The sequence below is a fragment of the Balaenoptera physalus genome (assembly GCF_965194825.1).
Source record: "Balaenoptera physalus genome assembly, chromosome: 9".
In the NCBI taxonomy this organism is placed as follows: domain Eukaryota; kingdom Metazoa; phylum Chordata; class Mammalia; order Artiodactyla; family Balaenopteridae; genus Balaenoptera; species Balaenoptera physalus.
The window spans coordinates 50,948,673-50,975,980 of record NC_138888.1 but is presented as its reverse complement, the minus strand read 5'-3'; the positions used below and the strand labels follow the sequence as shown (position 1 = coordinate 50,975,980).

Genomic DNA, 27,308 nt, shown 5'->3' with positions numbered 1-27,308 from the left:
GTCTCTCATCTGATTACAGAATTATTTAAGTGTGATGGCTAATGAAAAAGTCAAAAGAAACAGAATAGTTACCGATTGTGAAGTCATGACTTTTTAAGAGACTGAGACAGCAAAAAAAATTGGAGAAAAATTATTCTTTATTGAAAAATACCAATAATACTGACAGACTTCAAAAGCAATTCACGCCTCCAGAATACCAAGTACTTAATACATTTTTTTCAACCCTGTTTGCATTTCAAACAAAGCTAGCATTTTTGTAAATCAAATTTGATAACCTGACTAAATATATTTTCCAGCTTTATTATTTAAGGAGCTGTACAACCTCTGAAGTGGGGACCATGAGGTGGGCAGGAGCAGAGGGGCAGAATGCACCTGGGACTGCGCAGCAGTCTACAGCAATATTTCTCATAACTTTGGTGCTGGAAACAAAAATACTGTACAAGACAGCTGCCCTCCAGTGTCAGAGAATCTTGGGAAACAGCATATTAAAAGGTAGCCAGCTTTTCTTATAATTTACACACTTTCATTTAAGATTGCTTTTTGAAGAAAATCTTTAAGAATGCCACTGTAATTTAATATCATCCAATAACTCTGAATTAAAAAACTATATGAAAGAAATGAGCTGTTACCATCATAATGGTCTTTGCCGAGCTGTGAGTAATTTTAGATGCAAAAAAAATTAACACATATGCAAGTTTAATTTGAAACCACAAAAATTATGTATGTAGGCTCAGATAGTAGCAGTGTTCACTTTATTACTAATAGCTTAACTGGAACAGCCACTCTAGTCATTCCACCAGCAGGAATAGCAGCACCAATATCTAAAATTCTTTATGTATCAGTATAAAAGCTTACATCATTATCAAAGTCCCATTCTTTGCATGCTCCAATTGTTATTTTTTTAACATAAAAGCAACAGGATTTTGAGAGTTACTATTTGCTGTATTAAAAGTTATACAGCATCTTGTACTGTCAAAAAGCAAAATACTGTGAACAGCAGCCCTTCTTCACAGCTCTAAACTTGAAGCTGCCAAGCACTCACTGCTTGTGCCAGCAGTGGCATTTCCACAGTAAAATAGCAGAAACTAAAGGAATCATGGCACAATGGATTTCTGAATTCTTTTATCTACCATTGGTCCTGGGGCTTAGTACCTTCCCCTTGTAGGACTATATATCTGCTGATCGTTCATCTTCTTTAATGGAGGAAAGGCATCAGGTCATATAGCGGGTAATGGCTCTCAGAGCATAAAGGAGTTCTGCTTGCATCCTAGCTTCTATAAGAAGCAGATTAACATGAACCTGAATATAAAACACATTATCATTTAAGATAGGGTTCAATGAGGATATATGTATACATATAACTGATTCACTTTCTTATACAGCAGAAACACAACATTGTAAAGCAATTATACTCCAATAAAGATGCAAAAAAAAAAAAGAGAGGGTTATAAGCATTCACAATCAGTTTCAGTGCATCTAATAAACACCAGAAATGTTTTCTGTGTGCCACTGAATAACATCAGTTCTGTCTGAGCTGTTACCATCATAATGGTCTTTGCTGAGCTGTGAAGACCAGCTTTTTTGGATAGATGTTTTGAGCTTATATTTATATTCGATCACATCTCTTCTTGAAGGTTTGTCTCTTCTTGAAGGTTTGTTAGAATAACAACTTCCCTGCCAAATCATCATTCACAAACACCCTCTTCTTTCTCCTAAGCAGTTACAGTGATGCTAGCACTTTGAGGAGAGGCCAGCACACCTGTTCTCCCTGTCTTTATTCTTTTACTTTAAACCATAATGAGGTTCCCCCTTCCAAGGGGTATCTGAGGCAGCTGATCTGGAATGTTCTTCTCTGGGTTGGTAGAGGTGATAGAAGGGGTTTGAGACCCATTAGATTAGGTGAAGGAGAATAAGGATCACTGCTAAGTTAGAGTAAACACAATAGGTACTTACCTTCTCAGAGTGCTTGAACTGCCTCCAGAAGCTATCATACATTCTTTTGGTAACCTTTTCAGGAGTGCAAACAACAGTTTTGATATAAACTTTAAAGCTACGATCCAATAGCTGGTTAATTTCACCATAGTCATAGTCATCATATCTGTTAAAAGACAATGTGAGAATTACTATATTTTTGATGTATAGTCTGTTTTCTTCTTATGGAAGTACAGACATCAATAGTAAATGCTGTATTATTTATTTCCCCCTCTTTGTGTAGGTAGCTGTCCCCCAAAATGACAGCTTTACAATGTTTCATTGGGGGTGGATGAATGAGTATACAGGGGTAAGAAACAAACAGAGAAGTTAGATGAACAAAAAAATTGCCAGTGCCCAAGCAACAATATATATTTACAATCATGAATAAGCAACCACATTGAGGAACAAATTCTGGAAACAAAGTTTGAGTATTGCTGATATTAAGAAATTAACAAATTAATCAGACAATAATACTTATTGATACTATTACATGATATACAAATTATAATCTATTTGTGTAAATAAATATTTTTTCTTATGTTTCCAGGAGTTCTTGGGGTCAGATGAGAAAAAAGGGGGGAGAGGTGTCTGAGAGGAAAGAATCAGTGTCTACACTTAGGAAAGGCTAAGCCAAGATGGTCGTAGGCACCAATGTCTCCTCTGCCCCACTGGCAGATAGTTCCTAGAACTGAAGTCTCCTATTTGGTTTTTAGTAGAAAAGGAAGAAAGCTCTTGTAAAGCGGGTCCTATATAACCATTCAGGAGTCTAAAGTCATAGCCTGGCTACTGATAAAGTGAAGAAGCAAGAGAAAGTCTGACTTTACAGCTAAAATAATCAGAAAGTACCACAGCATGGTTGTTTGTGTATGTTAGAAGGTGGTTTATGATGGCTGTGTTTCCTATATAGCATAATAAATGGGGCTGAATACCTAACAGGATATGAAAGTTTTGTATTTTGATGAAGTATCATGGGAGTAGGTACTCTTTAGAAGCGTACTGTAAGAGTTCTAAGTTCCATGAAGGTAGAAGTATGAGGGTGTCAGGAGATAAAAGATGATACAAAGGGAAAAGATACCATAAATGTTCAGAGACAAACTTTGCCTCTTCCTCTATGCTCTTGGACCAGCTTGCTTGCTCTCCTCTTCCCTGGAGGCATCTGTTATTTAACTCTTGTCAGCATTCCTAACTCTCCCTCCTGCTTAGCTAGGCAAGAGAAAACACACCAAGCTGCAAAAAATCAAGTTTTTGAAGCACAAAATGCATAAAAATAAGCTATTGGGGAGGGGATGGTTTTGAGTATGTTAATGTATGTCTGTGCATATGTGTTCCAAACACCTGAATAATTTAGGCTAAAGGAAAATACCTCTTCATAAACATAAGAAAACAGACTAACCTTATTCCAAACATGCAGTGAATATAGTTCCAAATAGCCCGTCTTAGCATTGAGGTATCAACATCTTTGTGCATTGCCATTGTATTATAAGTAAGATTGTAAGCAATGTGAAATTTTTCATCGATCAACTGTCCTACATCTGGATAAAGACGATTTACCAAAGAATAACCATGGTCTTCCCAACAATAGTCCTAAATACAGAGAACAGAACAAATGTGAATAATTAAAATGTGGCCAACTATAGTTCTATGTCTGTCGCTCTTCGGTGCAGTGAAAGTACTGGCAGCTGAAATCCACTGCCTTTCTAGTACATCCCTAGCTCTCAGTTTCACTTGCATTCCAGTTTGATGTTTTCAATTTCTATACTGCAACATGCAAAAGTTACGTTTTGTAACTCAGCGAGTTTAAAAACCAGTGGAATCTCTTCCCCTTACACACAGCTCACCCATATTCAGCTTTCTCTCAGTTTCCCCCGTCAGCCTTCAGAGATGACCCATCTTGGGAGGCCACTCTCCTTTTCTATTGCTGCAGGCATTCAGATGGTCCTCAAACTTTGTAAATTTTTAATTCAAGGTATCCATCATTCATTCTTTTTCCTCCTACCCACCTCTGATTCTCAGCCCTATTAATTGTGTCTCCTAATTAGTTTTCCCAAATTAAAGTCTCCCTGCTTCCTTTCTTTCCATCTCAAGCAAAACTTAATAAGCCCCCACCTTCAATGTTACTCCCATATTTATTTTCCTAAAACACCTCTTTGATATTATGCCATCACTATGGTCAAAACCTACAAATCTGATCAATTTTAAACTACCTTCCCACTAATCCTTTGCTTGAAGGTCTTAGCAGCCCAGTCAGTTTATGATCCCTTCCCTCAACCTATGCTCAGTTATTACCTAGTCTCCTCTGCTTACAATGCCCATGCTTTTAAACCATTCAAATCTCTCAAATTCTAATCTCCCTCCATAAAATTTTCCAGTCCACGATCTCAATTGTAATCTATTATATTTCATGACACAACTTCACTAGCAAGTAAAATATTCTATAATTCTTTCCTTGTGCCTAATTCTGTCTCCTTAAACAATATGTTAGTTCCTTGAGCAAAGAAAAAAAAAATCTCATAGTTCTCAAATACTTTCGTAATTCTGGTAAAAGAGTTATAATAGCCCCTGCACAATAATTGGGTAAGTTGGGAATATCAACTCATCTGAATTATATATTTACCTATCTAAATTAAATATATAACAGACTGTTTAAGAAAAATATTTACACTACAGTATGTTTCTACTGACGGATTGAAAGCAGTCTTACAAAACTACAGCACAGAATAGATAAATGTTTGCTAATTGATGATTCTCAACTTTTATTCTGGAACTAGAAGATACAGCAATTGTTACCCCTGAGATATACTTGCAAAGCACTTAGCACAGTGCCTCCTGCCAAAGCGAAAACAGAGAAGGAGCCTGGTATCCTGGAGGACGACGAGGTCCCTAAGTTTCCATGGGCTCAGTATATACAGAATTGTACTGGGAAGTTTTACTGTGTATTTCAAAGTTAACAATTATGGAGCTAAACAAACTGGGTCTACCAACAATAATTCTACTCCCTACCCCAGTAACTTTATTTATTCTAAGAGATGGGTGCTAAGTAATTTTGGAATAAGATTTATTTATGTGAATCCTCTTTAAGGTTTAAATTTAAAAGCTTTAAAAATTCTCATTGCTTCAAATGACATTCAGTTCATATTTTAAAGGGAATTAGGTTATTGTAATCATGGTTTATTTTCTATGGTATCTGTAAGAACTCACCCAAATTAAAAAGAAAACAAAAAATCCGCTTTCCCTATAAGTCCTAATTTAAGCAAATTTTTCACTCTTTCTCATCCTCTTTCCCTCCACCCACACACACATAATGCCTGAGATGCTGTGAGGACATTTCTCTTGTCACTCAGGCCTGGTGCATATCAGGGCAGAAATCACCTCACTTTAACACTGGGGCTCAGTAAAACAATGCTATAAATGCAAGCTAGGCTCAAACACAACTATTATTTATTGTTTAGTTATAGTAGGAACTTTAACTGGGTTTCTGCAAACCATCTCTGGGAACCTAACCACTATTGTAATTTTGCTTTATGGGTGAATGTGTTTTGAATTCTGAGCAACTGATTTATGAACTTTAACAATATAATAAACATACCTAAGGGAATTACGTGTACGTAGAAAAGTTATTTTTCTCTGCATCGCTTTCTGTTCTCAAATCCAGATGGCTCTTTCTTATTTTAAGTCAGACTGAGATATTTCTAATCAAGCATGTACATACAACAAGTTGTCATTTTACCTGGACTCGAAATGTTGGGACGTGCATTCCATGTCTAGAGAAATCCTTATAGCCATAACTAGTATCCTCAAAGTGACGAGATACATCTCTTGCTGGTGTAACTTCTTCATCATCTGAAATAATTTTTTAAAAAAACCACGAAAGCCTTTCAAAAACAGGATGCTAGTTAAAATTCATTTTACCTATAACAAGTAAAAACAGGATTACCCTTTCTCTGACACTGAGTAACCAATATCAACTAAAAGTCTTAAAACTATAAGAAATAGCCTACTTACTAGTAAATGGAATATAATAAAAGTAGATTCTCTGTTATTAAAAAAATACTCATGGTTGAATTTTCTATGCTTTTCATTCCTCTCTTTCACAGATCCTCTCTCCCTCTGTGTCCCCACTGTAGTTTATAGATACTAGGTTCTACTGAAAAGTATGTACTCCAAGTATGAACACCCTTTTGAATAATCTTTATGGTGATAACAAATATAAACTTTAAACTTTATGCTCTAAACTTTAGCACTTGGACTATTTTTAACTTTAGCACTTGGAATATTTTTAATATCACACAATATATAAAATGATCTCTTTAACAGCTCGAAGGTCCTAGAAACAATTCTAAAATGATTGATGAATAAAGGAAAGAGGTTCTGTGCGTCATTGTTTTTACAATGTTTCCTGCACTGCTCTAAGCCTTTTCAGATTATCTTCATGTTTAGGAGTCGATGAGATTATAGTTTCAAGTAAATAAAATCAAAGACTTCTCCTCAAGCTAACATCCAACCTCCATTTATACAAATTTGATTTTTTCTTTGCTATTAAGAAACTTGCTTTTAACATATACTCTTTGTCCCACTCTATTATTGTCAAAATACACTGACACACTTTATTAACTTTTTTCCTTTAAATTATCTGGTTTACATATTAAATCCTATAGCCTACATTTGATAAAGGCCAAACATAAAGGATTTACATTGTTGTTAGTTATCTAATAAGTAGCTCCTTTTCACAAATCATAGAATTTTAAAGCTGGAAGCAATCTCAGGCCTTTAAATGCAATTTCCTCATTTTAAAGAAGACAGGGCTTCCCTGGTGGCGCAGTGGTTGAGAATCTATCTGCCTGCTAATGCAGGGGACACAGGTTCGAGGCCTGGTCTGGGAAGATCCCACATGCCGCGGAGCAACTAGGCCCATGAGCCACAACTGCTGAGCCTGCGCGTCTGGAGCCTGTGCTCCGCAACAAGAGAGGCCACGATAGTGAGAGGCCCGCGCACCGCGATGAAGAGTGGCCCCCGCTCACCGCAACTAGAGAAAGCCCTCACACAGAAACGAAGACCCAACACAGCCAAAAATAAATAAATAAATAAATAAGTTAAAAAAAAAAAAAAGATAGGAAAAAAAAAGGAAGAAAAGCACCCAATGTTAAATGACTTATATTCACAAAGTTTATTAGAAGTGATTGTAGTATTAGAACCCAAATCGAATGTCCTCGCTCTTAGTCTAGTGCTGTTTTCACTATAACTTCCTTTTCTAGAAGTAGGACTACCTATGCAATAACCTTTCTAAAAGGAAAGACATATTTGGATTAAACTTAAAAGCTTTTGCACAGCAAAGATAACCCACAGAATGGGAGAAAATATTTGCAAACGAAGCAACTGACAAAGAATCTCCAAAATATACAAACAGCTCATGCAGCTCAGTATCAAAAAAACAACCCAATCCAAAAATGGGCAGAAGATCTAAATAGATTTCTCCAAAGAAGGCATACAGATGGCCAAAAAGCACAAGAAAAGATGCTGAACATCACTAATTATTAGAGAAATGCAAATCAAAACTACAATGAGATAGCACCTCTCACTGGTCAGAATGGCCATCATCAAAAAATCTCAAACAGTAAATGCTACAGCTGTTGCTGGGAATGTAAATTGGTTCAGCCACTATGGAGAAGAGTATGGAGGTTCCTTAAAAAACTAAAAATAGAGTTACCATCTGATCCAGCAATCCTACTCCTGGGCGTATATATGGAGAAAACCATAATTTGAAAATACATGCACCCCAATGTTCATTACAGCAGTATTTACAATAGCCACGATATGGAAGCAACCTAAATGTCCATCAATAGAGGAGTGGATAAAGAAGATGTGGTACATATATACAGTGGAATGTTACTCAGCCATAAAATGGAACAAAATAATGTCATTTGCCACAACATGAATGGACCTGGAGATTATCATGTTAAGTGAAGTTAAGTCAGACAGAGAAAGACAAATATCATATGTAACCGCTTACACGTAGACTCTAAAAAAAGTGGTACAAATGAACTTATTTACAAAACAGAAATAGAGTCACAGATGTAGAAAACAAATCTATGGTTACTGGGGGGAAAAGGGGGGAGGGATAAACTGGGAGATTGGAATTGACATATACACACTACTATATACAAAACAGATAACTAATAAGGACCTACTGTATGGCACAGGGAACTCTACTCAATACTCTGTAATGACCTATATGAGAAAAGAATCTGAAAAAACAGTGGATATATGTATAACAGATTCACTTTGCTGTACACTTGAAACTAATACAACATTGTAAATCAACTATATTCCAATAAAAAAAGGATACTTTTATTTAAATTCTCTTAAATTAAAAAATTGGGCTTTTATTTTTGGACACAATAGACATTTTATTGACTATGTAATCGTTGCTTTTACCTGAAGAGAAGACAAACATGCTCTCTCTTTTTTCTATTTCAAAACGTGAAGCCATCTCTTCCTGACTTGCCTCTTCTTCATCTCGACATTCCTGTAACTGCTTCATCTTTTCCATGAGGGCTTCGACCTCAAAGAAGGAATCACTTACCTGAAAAGAAAGTGCAATTAAGGTTACATATGTCAAACACGGAATGAAATTTTTGAATTTTATTAAGTCTGTTTCATAAGAATTTGCATCTTAATACAATATAAGAAAAGTAGATCTTCTTATAACTTTAATGCACATGAATGAATCAAAAACAATTATTTTGGCCTATTATATATACAGATATTTAAATTTTAAAATATAAGAGAAAAATGATTTTAAGAACACATTCTAATGTTTTACCTTTTATTACTAAAATTAGTAATATCATTACTATCAATGCTAAATTTTAAAAATTAAAATTTAACACTAGTCAATTTAAAACAACTGAATATTTAAGAGTTAAACTTTTATTTGCTCAATCAGTTAAATAAGGTACACAAAGTATAAGTGGTTTTGCATCAACTGTGTACACTGGGCATGTTGTCAATAGACAGGCATATCTCAGGTGTATTGTGGGTTCAGTTCCACACCACTGCAACAAAGCGAGTCATGAATTTTTTGGTTTTCCAGTGCATATAAAAAGTTATGTTTAGGGACTTCCCTGGTGGCACAGTGGTTAAGAATCTGCCTGCCAATGCAGGGGACACGGGTTCGAGCCCTGGTCTGGGAAGATCCCACAAGCTGTGGAGCAACTAAGCCCGTGCGCCACAACAACTGAGCCTCTGCTCTAGAGCCCACGAGCCACAACTGCTGAGCCAGCATGCCACAACTACTGAAGCCCGCGCGCCTAGAACCCATGCTCCGCAACAAGAGAAGCCACCTCAACGAGAAGCCCACGCACTGCAACCAAGAGTAGCCCCCGCTCGCTGCAACTAGAGAAAGCCCACGAGCAGCAACGAAGACCCAATGCAGCCAAAAATACACTATACTGTACTGTACATTATACTGTATACTGTACTGTACTATACTGTCCGCTATACTGTTTATACTGTAGTCTATTAAGTGTGCAATAGCATTATGTCTAAAAAAAACAAGGTACATACCTTAATTTAAAAATATTTATTCCTAAAAAATGCTCAACACCTGGGAACAGGGAGCTTATCTACTAGGGAAGTTTTTAAAAATTCGATTATTTCACTATTATCTCATTTAATAGAGCGATAACTAGGAACAGTACTTTTTCTTTAGCCTTGTACTAAATCAAAGGTGGGGAAGGACAACAATCCAACTCTAAGCATCCTAGCAACTCATGTACTCTCCCTTAGACCATCTCATAACCTTTAAGCTTTGATAAATAATCAGTGGCCATATGCAGGCCTCTAACAACAATCCAGATAGCTCAACAGAGGGTGGAACTGATGGTCTTGGGCCTTGCCAGCACAGCACAGTGATCAACCTTGGGAACATGATTTTCCCTCCTGTGCTAATCTCACCATATGTAAATGCTACCTCTTATTTAGTACCTGATAAATGCCAAGCACTGTACTAGGCCTTTTACCTCTTTACAGACATTTCATTTAAACTTTACAATAACCTTGTGTTTGACCTTTATTTAGAAATGAAAGAATGGAGGCTCAGAGAGGTTAGATAACTTGCCCACAGTCAAATATATGTTAACAGTCAAATACACGTTAAAGTCAAATATATAAATTCAACCTGTCCAAATCTGTTTAAAAGTAATAATACAACTGAGAAAATCTGTGCAAAGTATTCAGAAGGCTGTAATGTTGTTTCTGTGATTTCAATTTGGAAATATAAACCCTTTGCTCTTTCACTACAGCTAAAGAATGCACAGGGAATTTTGACTCATTATATATAGAATTAAAATTTGCTTATAGAAAATTCAACTCATTCTGATCTGTTTCAAAGGAATAACATAACTGAGAAAATATAAAAGCCAGAGAAGAGAAGGAATAGAGGTAAAAGCATTTTAATAAATTTATATTCACTTTTACATATATTTGTGAGAAGTTAAAACATGAAGAAGTATTTTAAAAGGAGAAATTCCAGATCAAGGCTGATTAAATCTTCTAAAAAATAATTAAGAAGACAGCCTGTTTCTTCTGTGCAAAACGATGTGATCAGCATCAGGAAGTTTCTACCACCAGGTTCCACTGTTCTCAGTCTCCCCTCATCTCACTCAGTAGCCGTTCAATACCAGATGGCTCTGATGGGGCACATTGTTGGTGGCTTCTGATCCTAAAAGTATTCAAATGTAACCTCCTAGAGGGTCTTATAATTTTGTATGTCCCTTAGCATCAGACTAGTGCTGAGCATTTGGAGGCAGTCAATAAATACTTGCTGAATGAACAGGTATGGGGGCCTAATATCTTTTTGGACTTAACAGGGTAGATTTTCTTAAAAGCCAAATGAAAAAATAATATAACAGCAATTACTGTGATTACTCTTATGATGATCCTATAATAAATAATAGATACTTACCGAAACATTTCCTGCTGAGTTGACCTGCATCTCATCCACACTGTGATTGCCATTTGTAATGTCACAGATGCAGTAGTTACTAACAGAAGGAGGTCTGAATGTGTGGCCACCATCACAATGAATTTCTGGACTGATTCCACAGCCAAATGTGAATGAGGCAAGAGAATGATAGTGTGTAAGTAGAACTACTGCATGTACCAGTTCTGCAAGGGACCAGCTGTGCTCTTCAGCTTTTAGAAGTCCCTTGGGGAAAAAAACGAGAACATATTTTTATACTGGGGTATGGTATTGATGGAAGAATACAGTTCATCTTGGTATTTAACCTATTGAAAACAGGATTAGTTACTATATAAAACTTAGGATAAAATTACAATTTGAGGCATGTAGAACCCAGAATTTGCTAATTTAATTTTTATAAATATGTATTCACAAATATAGAGCTTAACATAATCTGATAATGACACATTTGTTATTATTTTGACTTTCTGAAATCCTGATTTAAAAATGTAGAATACATTTTGTTTAAAAGCAGTTGCCATATTTCAGATGATGGATTATGAATGCATTAACCATGTTGTTAGTGCAGTCTCAAACCAAATGTAATGAATTTGTGTTTAAAGTAGAAGCTACTGTGTAAAATACTCCTGTTTTTCTTTATTATCAGGCCTCCTCAAGGAATTTTTAAAAAGTGGTTTGAACAACTTGACTCTGAATATTCTTAAATCATCAAATTATATTTATTTTAAAAATTATGCTCAAGGTAAAGCCTACAGTTCTTCAAAGTCTTACAAATCTGTGTCCACTCTGCTTCATTATCTATTTTATAATATTGTGTAATTTTATATTACTAGACAATATAACAGACATTGCATTAATCATATTCAAATCTTGTATCTCCTTGATAATAAGATGCTTCAATTACATAAAAGAATCTAAAATATTCTAGGGAATTCCCTGGAGGTTCAGTGGTTAGGTCTCTGCACTTCCACTGCAGGGGGCATGGGTTCCATCCCTGGTCAGGAAACTTAAGATCCCACAAGCCTTGAGGCATGGCCAATAAATAAATAAATAAATATTCTAAAAAGAGAGAAAGACAACACCAAAAATATATTGTATTTTTAAGAATTTCTACTGCATGGTAGATTCTTTTAGAGAATGTCCATCTACTTTTATTCTATTATCTTTATTAATAAATAGAACCAGACGAAACTAGTTTAAAATGGTATTTTACAAAGATAACACAACAAGATGCCACTTTACATCTATCAGAATGGCTAAAATCCAGAACACTGATAACAACAAATGCTGACAAGGATGTGGAGCAACAGGAATGCTCATCCATTGCTCATGGGAACACAAACTGGTATAGCCACTTTGGATGACAGTTTCTTACAAAGCTAAACACAAGCTTATCATACGATCCAGCAGTCACACTCCTAGTTATTTACCCAACTGAGTTGAAAACTTATGTCCACCAAAAAGCCTGCATGTGAATGTTTGTAGAAGCTTTATTCATAATTGCCAAAAACTGGAAGTAACCAAGATGTCCTTCAATAGATGAATGGATAAACTGTGATACATCCATACATGTATTTTTCAGCAATAAAAAATGAGCTATCAAGCCATGAAAAGCCATGGAGAAACCTTAAATGCATATTGACAAATAAGCTAGTCTGAAAGGGCTATATACTGTGTGATTCCAACTATATGACAGTCTGGAAAAGGTAAAACCATAAAGACTGTAAAAAAGAGCAGCAGTTTCAGGGGGAAGGGGAGAGAGATGAATAGGGGGAGCATAGGAGATTTTGAGAGAAGTGAAACTATTCTGTATGATACCATAATTGGTGGATAACATGACATTATGCAGTTGTCAAAACCCATAGAACTGTACAACACAAAGAGTGAACCCCAATGTAAATTAGACATTATTAATTCATCAGTTACAGCAAATGTACTATACTAATACTAGATGTTAGTAATAGAGAAACTATGTATGTGTGTGGGGGCGGGGTGGATGGTTGACAGGAGTAGAATATGGGAACTCTACTTTCTGTGCCATTTTTCTGTAAACCTAAAACTGCTCTAAAAATTAGTCTAATTTTTTTTTTTTTTTAATGACACCCTAGATATATTCTCTACTTACCTCAATATGTTCTTTGGTAATAAGCCAAGGTCTATGGGCTAACACTTTGTTAAGTTCTCCTAAATTCTGTAGTTTTTGAGGAGCATTCTCTAAACCGTTAAGCCACTTGGGGTCTCCACCAACATGAAGGAAATCATTTACATGGAGATTCACTAAGTAGGAGCACTGATGTCTTGCTGCAGCCTTAAGAGAAAACAAAAAGATTATTCTAATTACTCATATTAAAATCTTGAACAACTACAAATCTTTTTCTTTACAATATGCAAAACAGCTAATTAAGTTTTTGATTAGTAAGTTTTCAAATTTTCCATATACTACAGAAATGAAGTTTTCATATAAACATTTAAAAATTCATATACTATAGAAAGCACCTCAAAAATATCCCAAGAACAAATAAAATATCTGATCAAAATATCTGAACTTTAGAAAAATTTTATACCTACTGTCAGAACCTCAGATTAAGAAGAAACTTCAATTAAGGTGCCAACCATAAAACAATGGAATATTATTTATAAATTGAACGTGAGTACCACCACTTATGTCAATCTGAACTACCAGTGAAATAATCTTGTGTTCTACTTTATTCTCGTATTTAATAGAAAATGGTTCTCAACAGAGTGTAAATACATATTTCTTTTTCTGTTATATTTGACAGCATACTCATTTAGAAAGAGGAAAAATAGATACTATCTAACAGGAATCCAATTAGAAGTTAGAATATAAGGATTTATTCCTGTGTTTGAAGCATTAGCTATCTCTTAAAAAGATTAATAAAGCAGGCAGAAAGAATTTTTCACTGAATGTTTACAAACCATTATTCCAATGTAGTGCCGATAATGTAGGGGTAATGGCCCATCCATTTGCAGTAGGTAGTGTTGAGTTTTTAAGAAACTTTCTAAATATTGTGGGTGAAAAACCATCACTAAGGTAATATTATCCAAACGACCCAAAGCAGCAAAAGAATCTGCAAATAAAGTATGCATCTGTGCGTCTTCACTCCCCACTTGAAGAATCTGTATGAAAGAGAGGAAAACCATGGTTTCAGAAATTGTAAATCAGTGTAAAAGAAAGAAAATACGCAGGGGGAGGGGAAAAAAAAGGAATATGCATGCACTGCACTCTAAGTGTCACCTAGAAGCAGATTAAATTTGGCTTAAGAAAGAGAGGTTATAATTCTACAAATTTAACTCAACTGGTTGCAAGATAGCAGAATAAAGAGTCACATATCATGTAGCAGGGGAAAAACAACAAAGGCCAAACATTAAAGGCCATCTAGATAGGCTGCTTGCAGACTTGACCAGAATCCAGACATCCAGATCTAAATCCAGAATCCAGATTTAGATTATCAAATTTGCAGAGCTTGCAAACAGACACTAATGCCTTTCCTTTTAACAACACCTACTCTCCCTGAATTTACAGAGAACCAAAAGTAACTAACAGTAAACAATCCCTGTGAAAACAAAGTATAGGAGCATTTACATATTTAGAATTAAAGATCCAATCTAGCATTGACACCAGCCTGTGGAGTTGGCCAAGACCAAGTAACTCGGCTTATGGGCACACCTAAACAACATCTAAATATAAGCAGGTGGCATATCATTGGTCAAAAACAAGTCTTGCCTTTGCTTGATTAAATATGGGTGTTAGAAAAGCATCATGAAATACTAGAAATCAACATGACTATAACAGTTTTTTAATCCCACATATTCACTGCCAAAACATGATGATTAACTTGTGTAAAGCATATTGTTGACCAACAGTTGTTCAGATGCAAAGATGTGGGTCATGAAAGCTTTTCCTTAGAAGCATACAGTTCACTATGTACTTTCACAAACAACATACCTCCTTTTCTGGGATGAATCTGCTTGGTCCGTGTCCTAGTGGTCGAGGAATTCTAATTCCAAGTTCCTAGAAAAGAAAACTACACCATCTCAGGCCTCCAGCAGTAAACAACATGAACTGAGGCCACAGGAATGGGAGAGAAAAACAGCCAGTTGAACAGAGACTGGCTTGTTCTGTTGTTTTTTTTTCATGGCCATATATATATACCAGATCCTCTGTTTGCATTACATAGCTGACAACAGTTTATAATACAACTCTGACTAAAAACAATAAAACCTGTTTCACTAAAACCAGAGTTTTGCATAAAGTACTTGGCAGAAAGTCTAGAACAGAAAGTTCAGCACATAGCAGCCAACCCTGTGGATTGTCAGTGATACAAAATAAGACCAATGTGCTTGTACATCCAAAACCCAACCAACCAAAATATCAATCCCTGTGCATCTTGTCAGGAAATGAAAAAGCCATAACCTCTACCTAGATGTCTTAAACTGAAGTATAATTATTACTACATCTATAATAACACTTCACAAGAACAGAAATACTATGAAAAATAAAAAAGCTATTTAAATCCACAAAAGAGAAAGTAGTGCAGGGCATGGTTTCTCTGTGGTTGAGTAAAACAATTTTAGAGAAATTAATTTTGTTTGTGAGTTTTCCTTAAATTTTTAATTTATAGGATCTCATCAACTTTGCTTATATTTTAGAGGAGCTCAACTAATTAAAAAATAAATGGTTTTCTGCCTTTTGACATAGTGAACCTAGAATTCTATACTTTATGTGACAGTGTAGTGTGGTTAACAAAAACTGACAATCTACTGTTAGGCTTCCATCTTTTCCCTCAATACAGTGTGCTAATAGAAACAAAACCAAAATGTAATTCAGACTTTTTTTTTTTTCTTTTTGAGGCTCATGTCCTATCACTCCAGTCTCTAAACAAAAACCCCCTCCTTCTTTAACAACTAAATATTAACCCTTGCTTATATAATTACATACAAATATTATTTCTACCCTCTCTCTACTGCTTCCAAAAGTCCTTCATGATATAAACCAGATGCTTTCCTTTTAAAGGAAAAAAAGGGGGGAGGGGGCAGTCAGAGAAGAACATGTGGCAGCAATTCAAGAAATCTGGTCCAAGTGAATGAAAACCTTTTGAGCAGAATGGATTTTTAAAAATTAAGCAGGCAGGACAAAATTGAAGAGAATCTTAATTAGGAGAACTCAAGATTCAGATTCAAAGTAGGCTGGATTTGCCAACTAAATCTAAAATTTTATATATGTTTCAAATAATCTTGTATTGGAGGTCAGTGATTTCTTACTCTGATAATTCCACACTTATACTGAAGATAGTAATGTCTAATAACCATGCCCCTCATTAGAGGAGGCACTAAATTCACTGGCCCGGCCGTGTATGTGTCTCAATTTTAATATCCTATAATAAATGCAAGGAAAAAACCCACATTCCTGCTATTCAACACATCATCTTGGCACAAATGCAGCCATTTATATAAAATGATGACTCTACTGGCCTTTCTAACTGATTTAATTACATACATTTCTACCAAAATATACTGGGCAAGACTTTAAGGCTAAAAATCAATACTTACCCCTTCTCAGTTCTTTACTATCTTATTTAAACAAAATGCATTTTAGCAAACACCCCATTTCAGGGGTTTATTATTCATTTTCTACCTAAGAGACACTATTCTTGTGACTTTAGTATACAAAAGGTGGCATTTCAAAGGAGGAGAAATGGATTATTCAACAAATGATTTTGGTACAACTGGAGAGCCACTCAGAAAAAAGTGAAATTGGCAGCTTAAATCATACTTTACTCCACAATAAATCAGATATAAGTGTAAAAAACAAAAATAAAAAACATTACAGTATTAGAAGAAAATACCTGTGGACTTAGGTCTAAGAATGCTACAAAACCAGGAAATCATAAAATATAAGATTGATAAATTTGATGACATAAAAATAAAGACTTTCACATGGGAAAAATAAACACATAAAGTCAAAAGCAAACAGAAAACTTGGAAATATATTTGCAACTCATATAGCAAAGGGCTAAATTTTTTTAATACATAAAGACAAATCACTAAGAAAACCCCCAACAACCTCACAGAAAAATGAACAAAGGACATGGACAGTTCAAAGAAAATGAAATATATATGGCTGAAAAAATGGATCAACCCTCACAATAAAACAACTGCCATTTAAGTACACTGAGATACAATTTTTCACCTAAAATACTGCTTAAGATCAAAAAGTTTGATGATAGGCTGTGTTGAAGAGGGGGTGGAGAAATAGCCACTCATTGCTTATACTTTTCTGATGGGAGTGTTTTGAAGTGTGAGGAAAAAATATCAAGAAACATATAAGGAGTATAAATTACTACAACTTCTAGGAGGGCAATTTGAAATACTGATCAAAATTTTAAAGTTACATACCCTAATCAATAATTCCATTCTAAACATTACCCTATACTCACATTTCTTAAATGTCATGTGTAAAAGTATAATCACTGCAACATTGTTTCTAGTAGTACAAGATATAAAGCAACCTAAGTGCTCATCAATAGAGGACTGTTTCAATCAAGTTTAGTATGACCATAGACTAGAATAGCATGAAGTCCTCACAAAGAATGAAGCAGTTCTATACAAGTTGGCTTTAAAAGATCTCCAAGATACATTATGTGGGGGGGGGGGGAATACAAAGTGTATAATACATATATATTATGTTACTATTTGTAAGGAAAGGGAAAAAAAATTACCAATTCCATTTCTAGGACTTTAACCTACAAATACATTAGCAGCATGTGGATTGTGTATGTGTGTGTGTTTATTTTTTTAAAAATAAGACCAGATTCCTAGCACAAGGGCCTCAAAACAAAGAGGTTGAAGTATGTTGTTTTGGTTTTATTTCTATACCAAATAGATAGTTTATATATCAAACTGTTACAAAACAATAGCTTTACAATTCCAAGAAAGTGACTATCAATGTTTCAGAAATGGAATATTTTCCTATAGGCATGCCAAAGGTCTTTCCCAATGGTCCTTTCTAATTCTCAAGTCTTTGAAAGTCCATCCCTGTAGCCAAATTTAGTGGCCATACTGGTATCACTGTCTCCCCTCTCCCTTGCCTTCAAAGGTCAAACCTTTCTTTCCCAGTTCCTTTAGAAATAGATTCTTTTATGTATTTTATGAAAAATTGTGTTTTAAAACAGGATGTTAAGAAAAAGCAAACATTCTTAGGAATGGATTATAAACCTATTATGCTAAGAACCTCTTACTGTTAAGATCACATTCATTCCTTGGTGAGGTACCAGTCTAGTCTAACAAAGCAGGGGACAGAATAGAAAAACTGAAGAAAGGAAAGGAATGGAAAGGAGTATCTGATATTTAAGACTCCAATTTCATTATTTTACTTACGGCTAGTTCTAGGTAAAATAGAATTTTATGAACTCTGAAATTGCATCCCAATTTATCCTAATCCAGATACTGTCAGGAAGCAGGTCATTGATTCCATCTAGCCTCCCACTGCACACAAACTGAGCTCTAACTTCTGGGAAAAGGAAACAGGTGACAATTATCTTGAAAACAGCCAGGAAGTCTGGTTCTAGAGTTGGTGTCTTTAATTAATTACTCTCAAAAGAGCCTCTTTAAGAGCTTTTGAGAGACTTCCCTGGTGGCGCAGTGGTTAAGAATCTGCCTCCCAATGCAGGGGACATGGGTTCGAGCCCTGGTCTGGGACGATCCCCACGGAGCAACTAAGCCCATGCGCCACAAGTACTCAGCCTGCACTCTACAGCCTGCAAGCCACAACTACTGAGCCCGCGTGCCACAACTACTGAAGCCTGGGCGCCTAGAGCCCGTGCTCTGCAATGAGAAGCCACCACAATGAGAAGCCCACGCACCGCAACCAAGAGTAGCCCCCGCTCTCCGCAACCAGAGAAAGCCCGTGCACAGCAACGAAGACCCAATGCAGCCAAAAGTAAATAAATAAGTAAATAAATTTTTTTAAAAAGAGCTTTTGATACTTAAAGGTCCTTTTAGATAGCATTATTATTATACAATAGTATTCTTGGTTTCTAAAGGGTTAAAAGTTTCAATTTTCTGGAAAACTCACTTTTGAAACACTTCTTTTCCTAGTCACATGACAAATTAGTTGCTACCCTATTTTCTAGCAGGTATTGATTAAAAAAAAAAAAAAGGCACTGCAGGTCTTCAATGGTGTGATCGTAAGCCAAACTAAGTGCATTTCATAACGTCCTAAGGGTTCCTTCAATTGTGCCTTCATATGTACCTGTAAGAAACTGAATTACAGACTTTGAACAAATTTTGGCCAATCTAGATTCAAGGAGGTAGAACTTGCCAACGGCAAATGGCCTTGTTGTGAAGCAGATGTAAATGCTAACCACAACACAAACCTCACAGGCTCTTGGTTAAGGTGTGGCTGGGAAATCTAACATGGGAACTAACAGTCTTCTCCTCTCAACAATCCTCCTAATCAGCATCTTTGAAGACATAGCAACAGCCTCTGCCATCACAACACTGCTGCAAATCTCTGACGTGATATCTGTTTCCTCTCCAGTGTGTACTAACACACTAATTTTCACAGTATGAAAATTCTCAGCAAATGCTGACAGTACCACAGAATGACTAATGTATGCAATGTATCACTGTATGAATCTGTGTTTATGAATTTACTGTTCTAATCAGATTTTTCAAATTTGTCAGATACACTTATGAATCCATAAGAATACCTTTAACCAAAAAAATGAACAGTTTGCCACAGTGCGAAATGAGAGCGTTTGCTGGCTTACAGTGTCTATCCACTTGCAAAACTAGTTGAAAAGTAAAAATAATCAGATCACTTGAATCATTTTATTTTTTCTCACTGCACTTGGTACATTATTAAACTGTCTAGATGTCTTAATACTGATAATCACAATAATATTAATTCTGATTTTTAAAAAAATTACATAAGTTCTTTTTGAAACACATTTCAACAAGGCAAAAATATGCTGTGTAAAAAGTAAAAGTTCCCATCCCACTCTTCCTTGTTTATGAGAATCATTGCCTATAGCTGAGTGCTAGCCTTTTGACATTTGAAATTTTTATATAGAAATGAAGAAATCTAGAAGCATTATAAAGAAGACTTCTTATTATAACAACATGTACTAGTGCTTCTTCTAAAATTGTCATTAACTCTTTTATAGGGAATTTAGAAATACTCAAAGTTCAGGTACCTCTTTTTCCAGTGTCTGGTCTTCTATGAAATACATTCTAGAAAAATAAAAACTCACTGACTTCAAAGTACTGGCTTTATAAGGCTGACTTAGGCCATATGTGTGCCCTATACTTTAGTCAGGAGTTCCATTCCTGGAAAGGGTTTAATTTAAAGGCACCGTGGAAGCTTGCTATTTGATAGAGTTGTGTTATTAATTCTTTTGTAAAGTGAATAGTTTTTCTATAAAGCACTACTTCCTAATTTATCTTCCCACATGTTGGAGGTTTTAAAAATGAAATACAACTATACAAAGGTTCCTGGTGTCCCGAACACAATCCCATAGGCTCTGTAATCAATGTGCAAGCTATTGATATAATGTATCTCTATCTTCCAGTTGACATGGCTATATTTAGAAATTCTAGATCTGGGCAAAAACCAGGATTCTGCACACAAATACCACCAGAAATAACAGATTCAAGCACAATGATTGAGGCTCACTTCTGAAAATGAGAACAGATCTGTTACGGCCTGCAAACAGAAACTGTAAATTCTATTTCAACACTTTCACACTCTTTTCTATGGTAAAGTTTCAAAGCAACAGTTATGAGACTTTTTTTAGGTTGTTGTATTATCTGGAAACAAGGAGCACATTATGTATCCATGAATGCTAAAATCTAGAAAAAGCATTTGGTGTTCTACAACCTTCACAAGAAAGTGTCTTCATTTAAGTTTATATGAATATATGTAGTATATCATAGTGTAGACTCCATTTACAAAAAATATATATACATATAAATACTGAGTCATTTTAGTGGGCAATACAGTAGAGAAATTACCTCGTATTTACATTTCTTTAAGTCAATACTTAAAACATTCTGATTTCAATTTTAATTACGATTTCTCTACTTTCTCCCTTGCCACCTTTTGAATTAAAAAGCCTTTTAAAGTTTCAAATTTGAGTTAAAGGTATATTAGTAACTCTCAGATGGTGCCCTATTTGCAGCCACTTAGGAAAAATACAAAATGTTACAATTAAATAGCTCTTTCTTAAGGCCAATTCAGACACAAAAAGGGATAGTTTAATAAACAAGAGTAAACGCTGTGCATAACGTCATTGAGCTGGCAGAACATACTTATTCTAGGCAACATCATCTTTTAACTGACCGAAATATATTTGTTTCTTTTTCTTTCTTTTTTAAAGTAGGAGGCGAAGAGAGTGAGGGTCCCCGAATAATGTGTTTTGACAAGACGCTGAGGGGGAAAAAAATCCACAGGCTGTTCTACCGTGAGACTAGAGTTTGTTAGGTTTCTTCTGGCTTGTGGAGACTTGTACATAAGACAACGTTATTTACGTTTTGGAGACTTCCATTTAAATGACCGAGGCAGCTGTCCCTTCCAGCCGCAGCATTTTCTGCCCGGGGACGACTCGCGGTGGCAAACGTCCCCCCCCCCCCCCCCCCCACTGGCCGCCCCTTCACCTGAGGGGCGCGGGCCAGCCTGCGACGCCCCGCCGGGCAGGGCGGCCGTCCGGGCAGTAGCTCCAGGGGCGCCCTCCCCGGGGAGCGTTCTCCTAAGCTGTAAGGGTGCGAGGGCGGGGAAGCGACGCGACCTCCATGCAGCCCAAGCAGTTGGCCGTGTGCCCGCCCGCCCACTCGCCCGGTCCCTTGCCCTGGTACCTCGTCCTGGCCGCGGCTCCCGCCACACTGCTTGCAGCCCAACAGCTCCGAGACGGCCAGCGAGGCCGTATACGCCTCGTTCGCGGCTGTGGCCAGGCGCATATCGGCGCGGGGACAGCTGCAGACGCGCAGGGGAGCCGCGGCGGCGCGGAGGAGGCGAGAGCTGGATGGGCTGCCAGTCTGCCTCTGAGCTGTAGCGCCTCAGTCGACGCTGACGGCTGAGGCACTGCGGGGCGGGACGGGGCAAACAAACAAGACATGCGGCCCCGCCCCCGCCGTCACTCCGCCGAGTCGGCAGCCGCGCGCGCCAATGGGGGCCCGCAGCGCCGCGGCACCCCACCCCCTTGGCGCTGAGGAGCGGGCGCTGGCGGGGAGCGGGTGCTGGCGGGGGGCGGGCTACGCGGCCGGGCGAGAAACAACCTCTAGGGAACGAACTCCAGCGAGGAGCTAATCCTCGGGTCGGAATGGGCTCGGTCCTCCGGGAGGTGTGCGTGCACTGCGGCTGGAAGATGCAGCGCGAGCCGGCGGGTTTCAGTTGAAAGGCAAATTGTCCCTGTCCCAGTATCAGCAGCCGAAAGCTCGCCCTCCATCCACCCGCTCGGGTCCACTTACCTAGAGCCAAACAGCAACCCACCTCTAGGCTGACCCCGACACCACCAGGAGGAATCAAATTCGCTTCACATTTTATGAACTTTTGAAATTTCCCTTTCTTTCCAATAATGCCCAAACAGCGCTGACTGGGCCGCAGAATGCAGAAACAAGTAGGGGACCATGACCCATATTCAATGTAAAATTATTTTGGGTAAGCTATGTATAAACTATAAATATCACTCTCCTACACAGATAAGCCTTGGTAGCAGATCTCTAAATTTTTTTTCTTCCCAAGTATATTCGAAAGCTTTAAAATTTGTTTCCTCATAAGCGCCCTAGGTTCTAAAGAAAGAATCTCTCTCTGAAACCTGATGAGGAACGTGAGAAAACAGGTCATAAAGGAACACAAATAACTGACATTGTTGGATCTGGAACACAAATCTCTCAAGTCCTGTGTCAACACTATTTCCTTACAGGGCTCCCATTAACTTCTTTTTAAAAAATTAACTCCTAAATTAGGTCTCTTTTTTTGCATGTTTGCCCCGTATTTTCAAAGGCTTACATGCTCAGGTTAAAAAAAAAAAAAAAAAGTTGGAACATTCTGATAGAAGGAAACAAGCAGAGTTTAAGTCAATAAATACTGACAGACACAGAACCAGGGCTCATAAATGAAAATAAGTTTCAGTCTTAGGAGTGAGGTTACAATGTCTCAGAGAAAACTGAGTTACTCTTTGAGCTCTTAAACTGTCACATTTTAAAAGTAGCAGGTTAAAAATGGTTACTTTTTATTTATCTTCTCCAGATAAATAAAATGATGTTATATGTTCTCATACACTGCTTTTATAAATTGCTAAAGCACCCAAAATATTTTTACTGGTCAAGAAAAGCAATTTGAGGTTAATATTGACATAGAAGAAAAGGTTACAGAGACGTCCAAGCTCTCTTCCTCTGAACACAGCCACAAAAACAGTCTAATCTGATGCCCACTCAGCCACAAACACACAGGCAAAAATATACCCAGTAAACCATCCAATTTGCAGCAATATGACATACCCTCCAAGATAAACTGGTTGTAGATGAATAACGTGGAAACATAAATGGACTTGATGTAGGGGTTGTGAGCTATAGAGTTACTTAATGAGGGAAGTATGTGAAAAATAATGACTGGCTCTAGAAGAGTTGAGCTGTGATTTTATTTTCTGGAAGGAATAAAATAGTGGGGTTTAGCTGCCTAGTAGGGCATAACCTTGTCTGTAACATTAAAATTATATCATTTACAAAATGGAGAATGTTTACCTTTCTATTTTCTAATGAGAGGCAAGGGAAAAGCATGCATTTAGCTAATGCAAAAATGGTTTAAATGCAAATTAGAACTGCAAACTGTGTATACACATGTGTATATATACATATATGTGTGTATATGTGTGTGTATGTATACATATATATGTTCATGTTTGATACTTTGTGCTTAATATTTATTGAAGAAACATATGTTGAAATTGAATAGGAAGCTCCAATTAGGATCTCTTTCTTTCTCTTTCTTTCTCTTCCTTCCTTCCTTTCCTTCTTTCTTTCTTTCTTTTCTCTCTCTCCCTCCCTCCCTCCTTCTTCTTTGAAAGTTTCAGTTTATTTATTTTGATGCTGCCTTACATAAAAAGAAAAATAATTTTAATAATTTCTAATTCAGTCCTTACTGAGACCCTTTCAAGCCATTAAATGTCAAGGTTCTTTTATGGTTTCTATAAAGACTGACTTAAGGTCTTCAAAGAGTACTGATTTTTGCTCTTTTTGATAGAGCAGTAACTGTGAATTAGTCACTCTCTTCTCTAACATAAAAAGGCTGCCTCCAAATAAATCTATTAACCAAGAATTCCAACAATTGTATTGACCTGCAAATATCACTGTGTAGATCTCACTTCTGGAAATGCTTTGTTCCAAATCATTTAATAAAAAGTTTGTATTTTCCAAAGATTTCACTACTTGAGTAGGCCAGATGTCCTGAAGGTGCTTCTCCTAATGAACCCCCAGTGCTAAGCATGTAGTAAACCTCCTGAGCACCGATTAGTAATTGGGAAGGACAACGTTTTTTGATATTTACCACAGGCTATCATTATAGGCCAGCAGCTATTTACAAAATCTGCTATTTAAACATTTCCTTTCAACATTTTTTTCTTCGATGAAGAATCCTGACATCTAATCCAAGAAGTAAGAGTAAATCTGAAATATTTCCTTTCCTCTAAAAATGTTTTGGGAATTCCCTGGTGGTCTAGTGGTCAGGACTCCGAGCTTTCACTGCCAAGGGTGTGGGTTCAATATCTGGTCGGGGAACTAAGCTCCCACAAGCCATGAGGCACAGCCAAATAAATAAATATAAAAATAAAAATGTTTTGGTAAACCTACTCAAACTGTATCAAAGTGAGGTTTTTGCATTTGTCATTAGCAGGAATGGTCTCAACTCTAATTTTCTCAAGAACAAGATGTTACACCCATGTAAAAGAGTGGTGTCAAATGACTTGATCTGAGCAGAGAACTATGTGGCATTAGAGAGTCCAGACTTGGTGTGGTGGTTCAAGATGGGCTTCCAGAAGGAAGAGATATCTGAGCTAGGGGCTTAGAGGATTAGTAGAGAGGCCTTGGCAAGAAAATCGGGGGAGTGTTTGGGAGAGTAAAGACAGAGTTCTAAGCAAAGAAACCAGCATGTGCAAAAGCCCACAGGCAGGGGAGAGACTGAGAGTGGTAGTCTGTTAGAAAAACTGAATAAAGGAAGTTCACTGGGGTCTAGAGCACAGGGTATGGAGAGTAATGGATGAAGTTTAGGTAAAACATAAACAGTAAGGAGGGACCTTGTTTAAGATTCATTAAGGACAATAAATTTCATTCTTAAGAGTAATGTGGAGTTACTAAAAGTTTTAAAGAGTAGAATGACATCAAATTTGCATTTCAGCTAAGGTTTAGGCAAAACTAGAGGCAGGAAGATGAGCTAGGAAGGCTGTTGAGGCAATTCTGTCAAGGCAAGAGGGTGATGTGAAGAACAATGGAAATGAAACAAAGTGTAGGGATGAAGGTGGATTTGTCTCTCCAACATGATAATAAGTTTCTTGAGAAAGGAAATGATGCCTCATACTTTTGTTTTTGAAATTTAGGAGATAAATCTCAACTTACATGCTCTCCTGACCAAGTGGCTTCCCTAAATCCATTAGACTTTAAAAAATACAGTCACCTGATGAAAAAGAATATGTATATTTTAATAGAAAGAATACTAATCAGGCCAAAACATATAATCACACTTTCATGGACCACATATTAAACCTTGAATTTTCTCATTAACTAAAGGAATTAAAGTACTATAGATTTGTAGATCTATTCTTTAGAAATTATATTTAATAACTGGTTAGATACACATAGCCATGATTTTAGCCATTAAACCAAAGAACTCCTTTAAGAGGGGGAGTGGGATTTGTTAGATTTATGGGGTTTAAGCATTCTTGAAAAAAACGCCATATTGTCATTTAAAACATTTTTACTTGGAATGAATGCTGGTTTTTAAGATTACTTCTGCTTACTAATTTTGTCAAGATTTTTCTCCTCTAGCTTATTATCTTCCTGTTTTTTTATATATAGCTTGCCTGCTAAGCACTTTTTTCCTTTCAACATCATGTTTTGGGTATGTTGAGATCCTACTAGTACTGAACGTTAATTTTATATTCTCTTATTTGGCCTCTACTTTTTTCACTTCTTCAATTTAATTTTTAGAATTATATTACTTATAAAGAAGCAAGAATGTTGACAAATCTTTGCTATCTTTCGCTCCTTTAGGGTTTCTTCTTTTAGAAATGCACAGTTTTAAATTTCTACATAGGGTTTTAGAAACATAGACCATCACTCGTATTTGTAAACAAGTAGTATTCCAAATAGTGTCAGTGGTTTTAAATTACAAAATCACTTTCCCTCAAAGAATAAGCATGTTAAATCATGGTCAGGTATTCCAGGCTAATGATAAGACCAACATATCAGACACTAAGAACTTTACACTTATAAGGCAGATACAATTATTTCTATTTTACAAATTTGTAAAACAGAAACTCATAAAATATTGGTCACTTGTCCAAGGTTGTAAAAGTAGTCAAATGCAGACTGAGATTAGAACCTAGGTCTGAATCCAAAGCAGCAGAAGCTGGGCTGCTTCTTTTAATGAATATTTTAAAACTGTCAGTAATGGTATGTTAGCTTAAGTTCTTGATTCTGATGGCAAGAAAAGAGGGCAGGAAGAAAGAAAAATTTATCTCCCTTGCTCATACTTAGGGTGAGATCTGGTTTTAAAAAACAGAAAAGAAAAAAGAAATCATGGAATGAGTGGTCTTGGTCTTTGAGAGCTTCTCTCCTCTATTTCTCTACCCCTGTCATTCCTCTCAGTGTCTCCCCAGACCTTTGGTAACTTCATGCTACCCAAAGCTCCCGCAATAAAGTTTACCCAACTTCCTACCTGCTCCTCACATTACCCCTATTCTTCTTAGAATAACTGGTAGGTATTAGGAAGAAAATAGGCTTCTTATACTAACTCACACTTATTATATGAGGGACTGATATCTCATACTAATTTATTTATTTATTTAGTCTATCTCAATAGAATGTAAGCTCCATAAAATCAGAATGTTTGTCTTTTTTGTTCACTGCTGTATTTCTGATATCTTAGTGCCCAGCACACAGTAGACCCTCAATAAGAATGTACTGAATGAGTGAACTCCACAGAGATGTTTCCATTAAAAAAAAAAAGAAGCTTAACTCAACTGAAAACTTAATGAATTTCAAGTTCAATATTCATACAATAAAAGATTTGGGCCATCTAGACAAACACTTTTGGAGGCTTTGGGGTCACTGTTTAGGCAGG

General features: G+C 36.6%; 2 protein-coding genes across 5 annotated transcripts in view; one reads left to right on the top strand and one right to left on the bottom strand.

Annotated features, from left to right (window-relative positions):
• ARMC2 (armadillo repeat containing 2) overlaps positions 1-21,820 on the top strand; it is a 178,362-nt gene extending 156,542 nt beyond the window's left edge. Inside the window, exon 19 of one of the 2 annotated variants that reach the window (XM_082475150.1) lies at positions 18,645-21,820. In XM_082475150.1, coding sequence (XP_082331276.1) covers positions 18,645-18,694 — 50 coding nt within the window. In that variant the 3' untranslated portion in view covers positions 18,695-21,820. Of the gene's footprint in view, positions 1-19; positions 619-18,644 lie in introns of those variants that run through there. The other variant, XM_082475148.1, reaches the window with a different exon arrangement.
• SESN1 (sestrin 1) overlaps positions 120-27,308 on the bottom strand; it is a 114,675-nt gene continuing 87,486 nt past the window's right edge. Inside the window, exons 1-10 of one of the 3 annotated variants that reach the window (XM_082475289.1) lie at positions 21,830-22,062; positions 14,922-14,987; positions 13,892-14,092; positions 13,080-13,262; positions 10,937-11,179; positions 8,407-8,554; positions 5,702-5,814; positions 3,368-3,558; positions 1,954-2,098; positions 120-1,299 (exon numbers count right to left, since the gene is read on the bottom strand). In XM_082475289.1, coding sequence (XP_082331415.1) covers positions 1,213-1,299; positions 1,954-2,098; positions 3,368-3,558; positions 5,702-5,814; positions 8,407-8,554; positions 10,937-11,179; positions 13,080-13,262; positions 13,892-14,092; positions 14,922-14,987; positions 21,830-21,931 — 1,479 coding nt within the window. In that variant the 5' untranslated portion in view covers positions 21,932-22,062 and the 3' untranslated portion in view covers positions 120-1,212. Of the gene's footprint in view, positions 1,300-1,953; positions 2,099-3,367; positions 3,559-5,701; positions 5,815-8,406; positions 8,555-10,936; positions 11,180-13,079; positions 13,263-13,891; positions 14,093-14,921; positions 14,988-21,829; positions 22,063-27,308 lie in introns of those variants that run through there. The other 2 variants (XM_082475287.1, XM_082475288.1) reach the window with 2 other exon arrangements.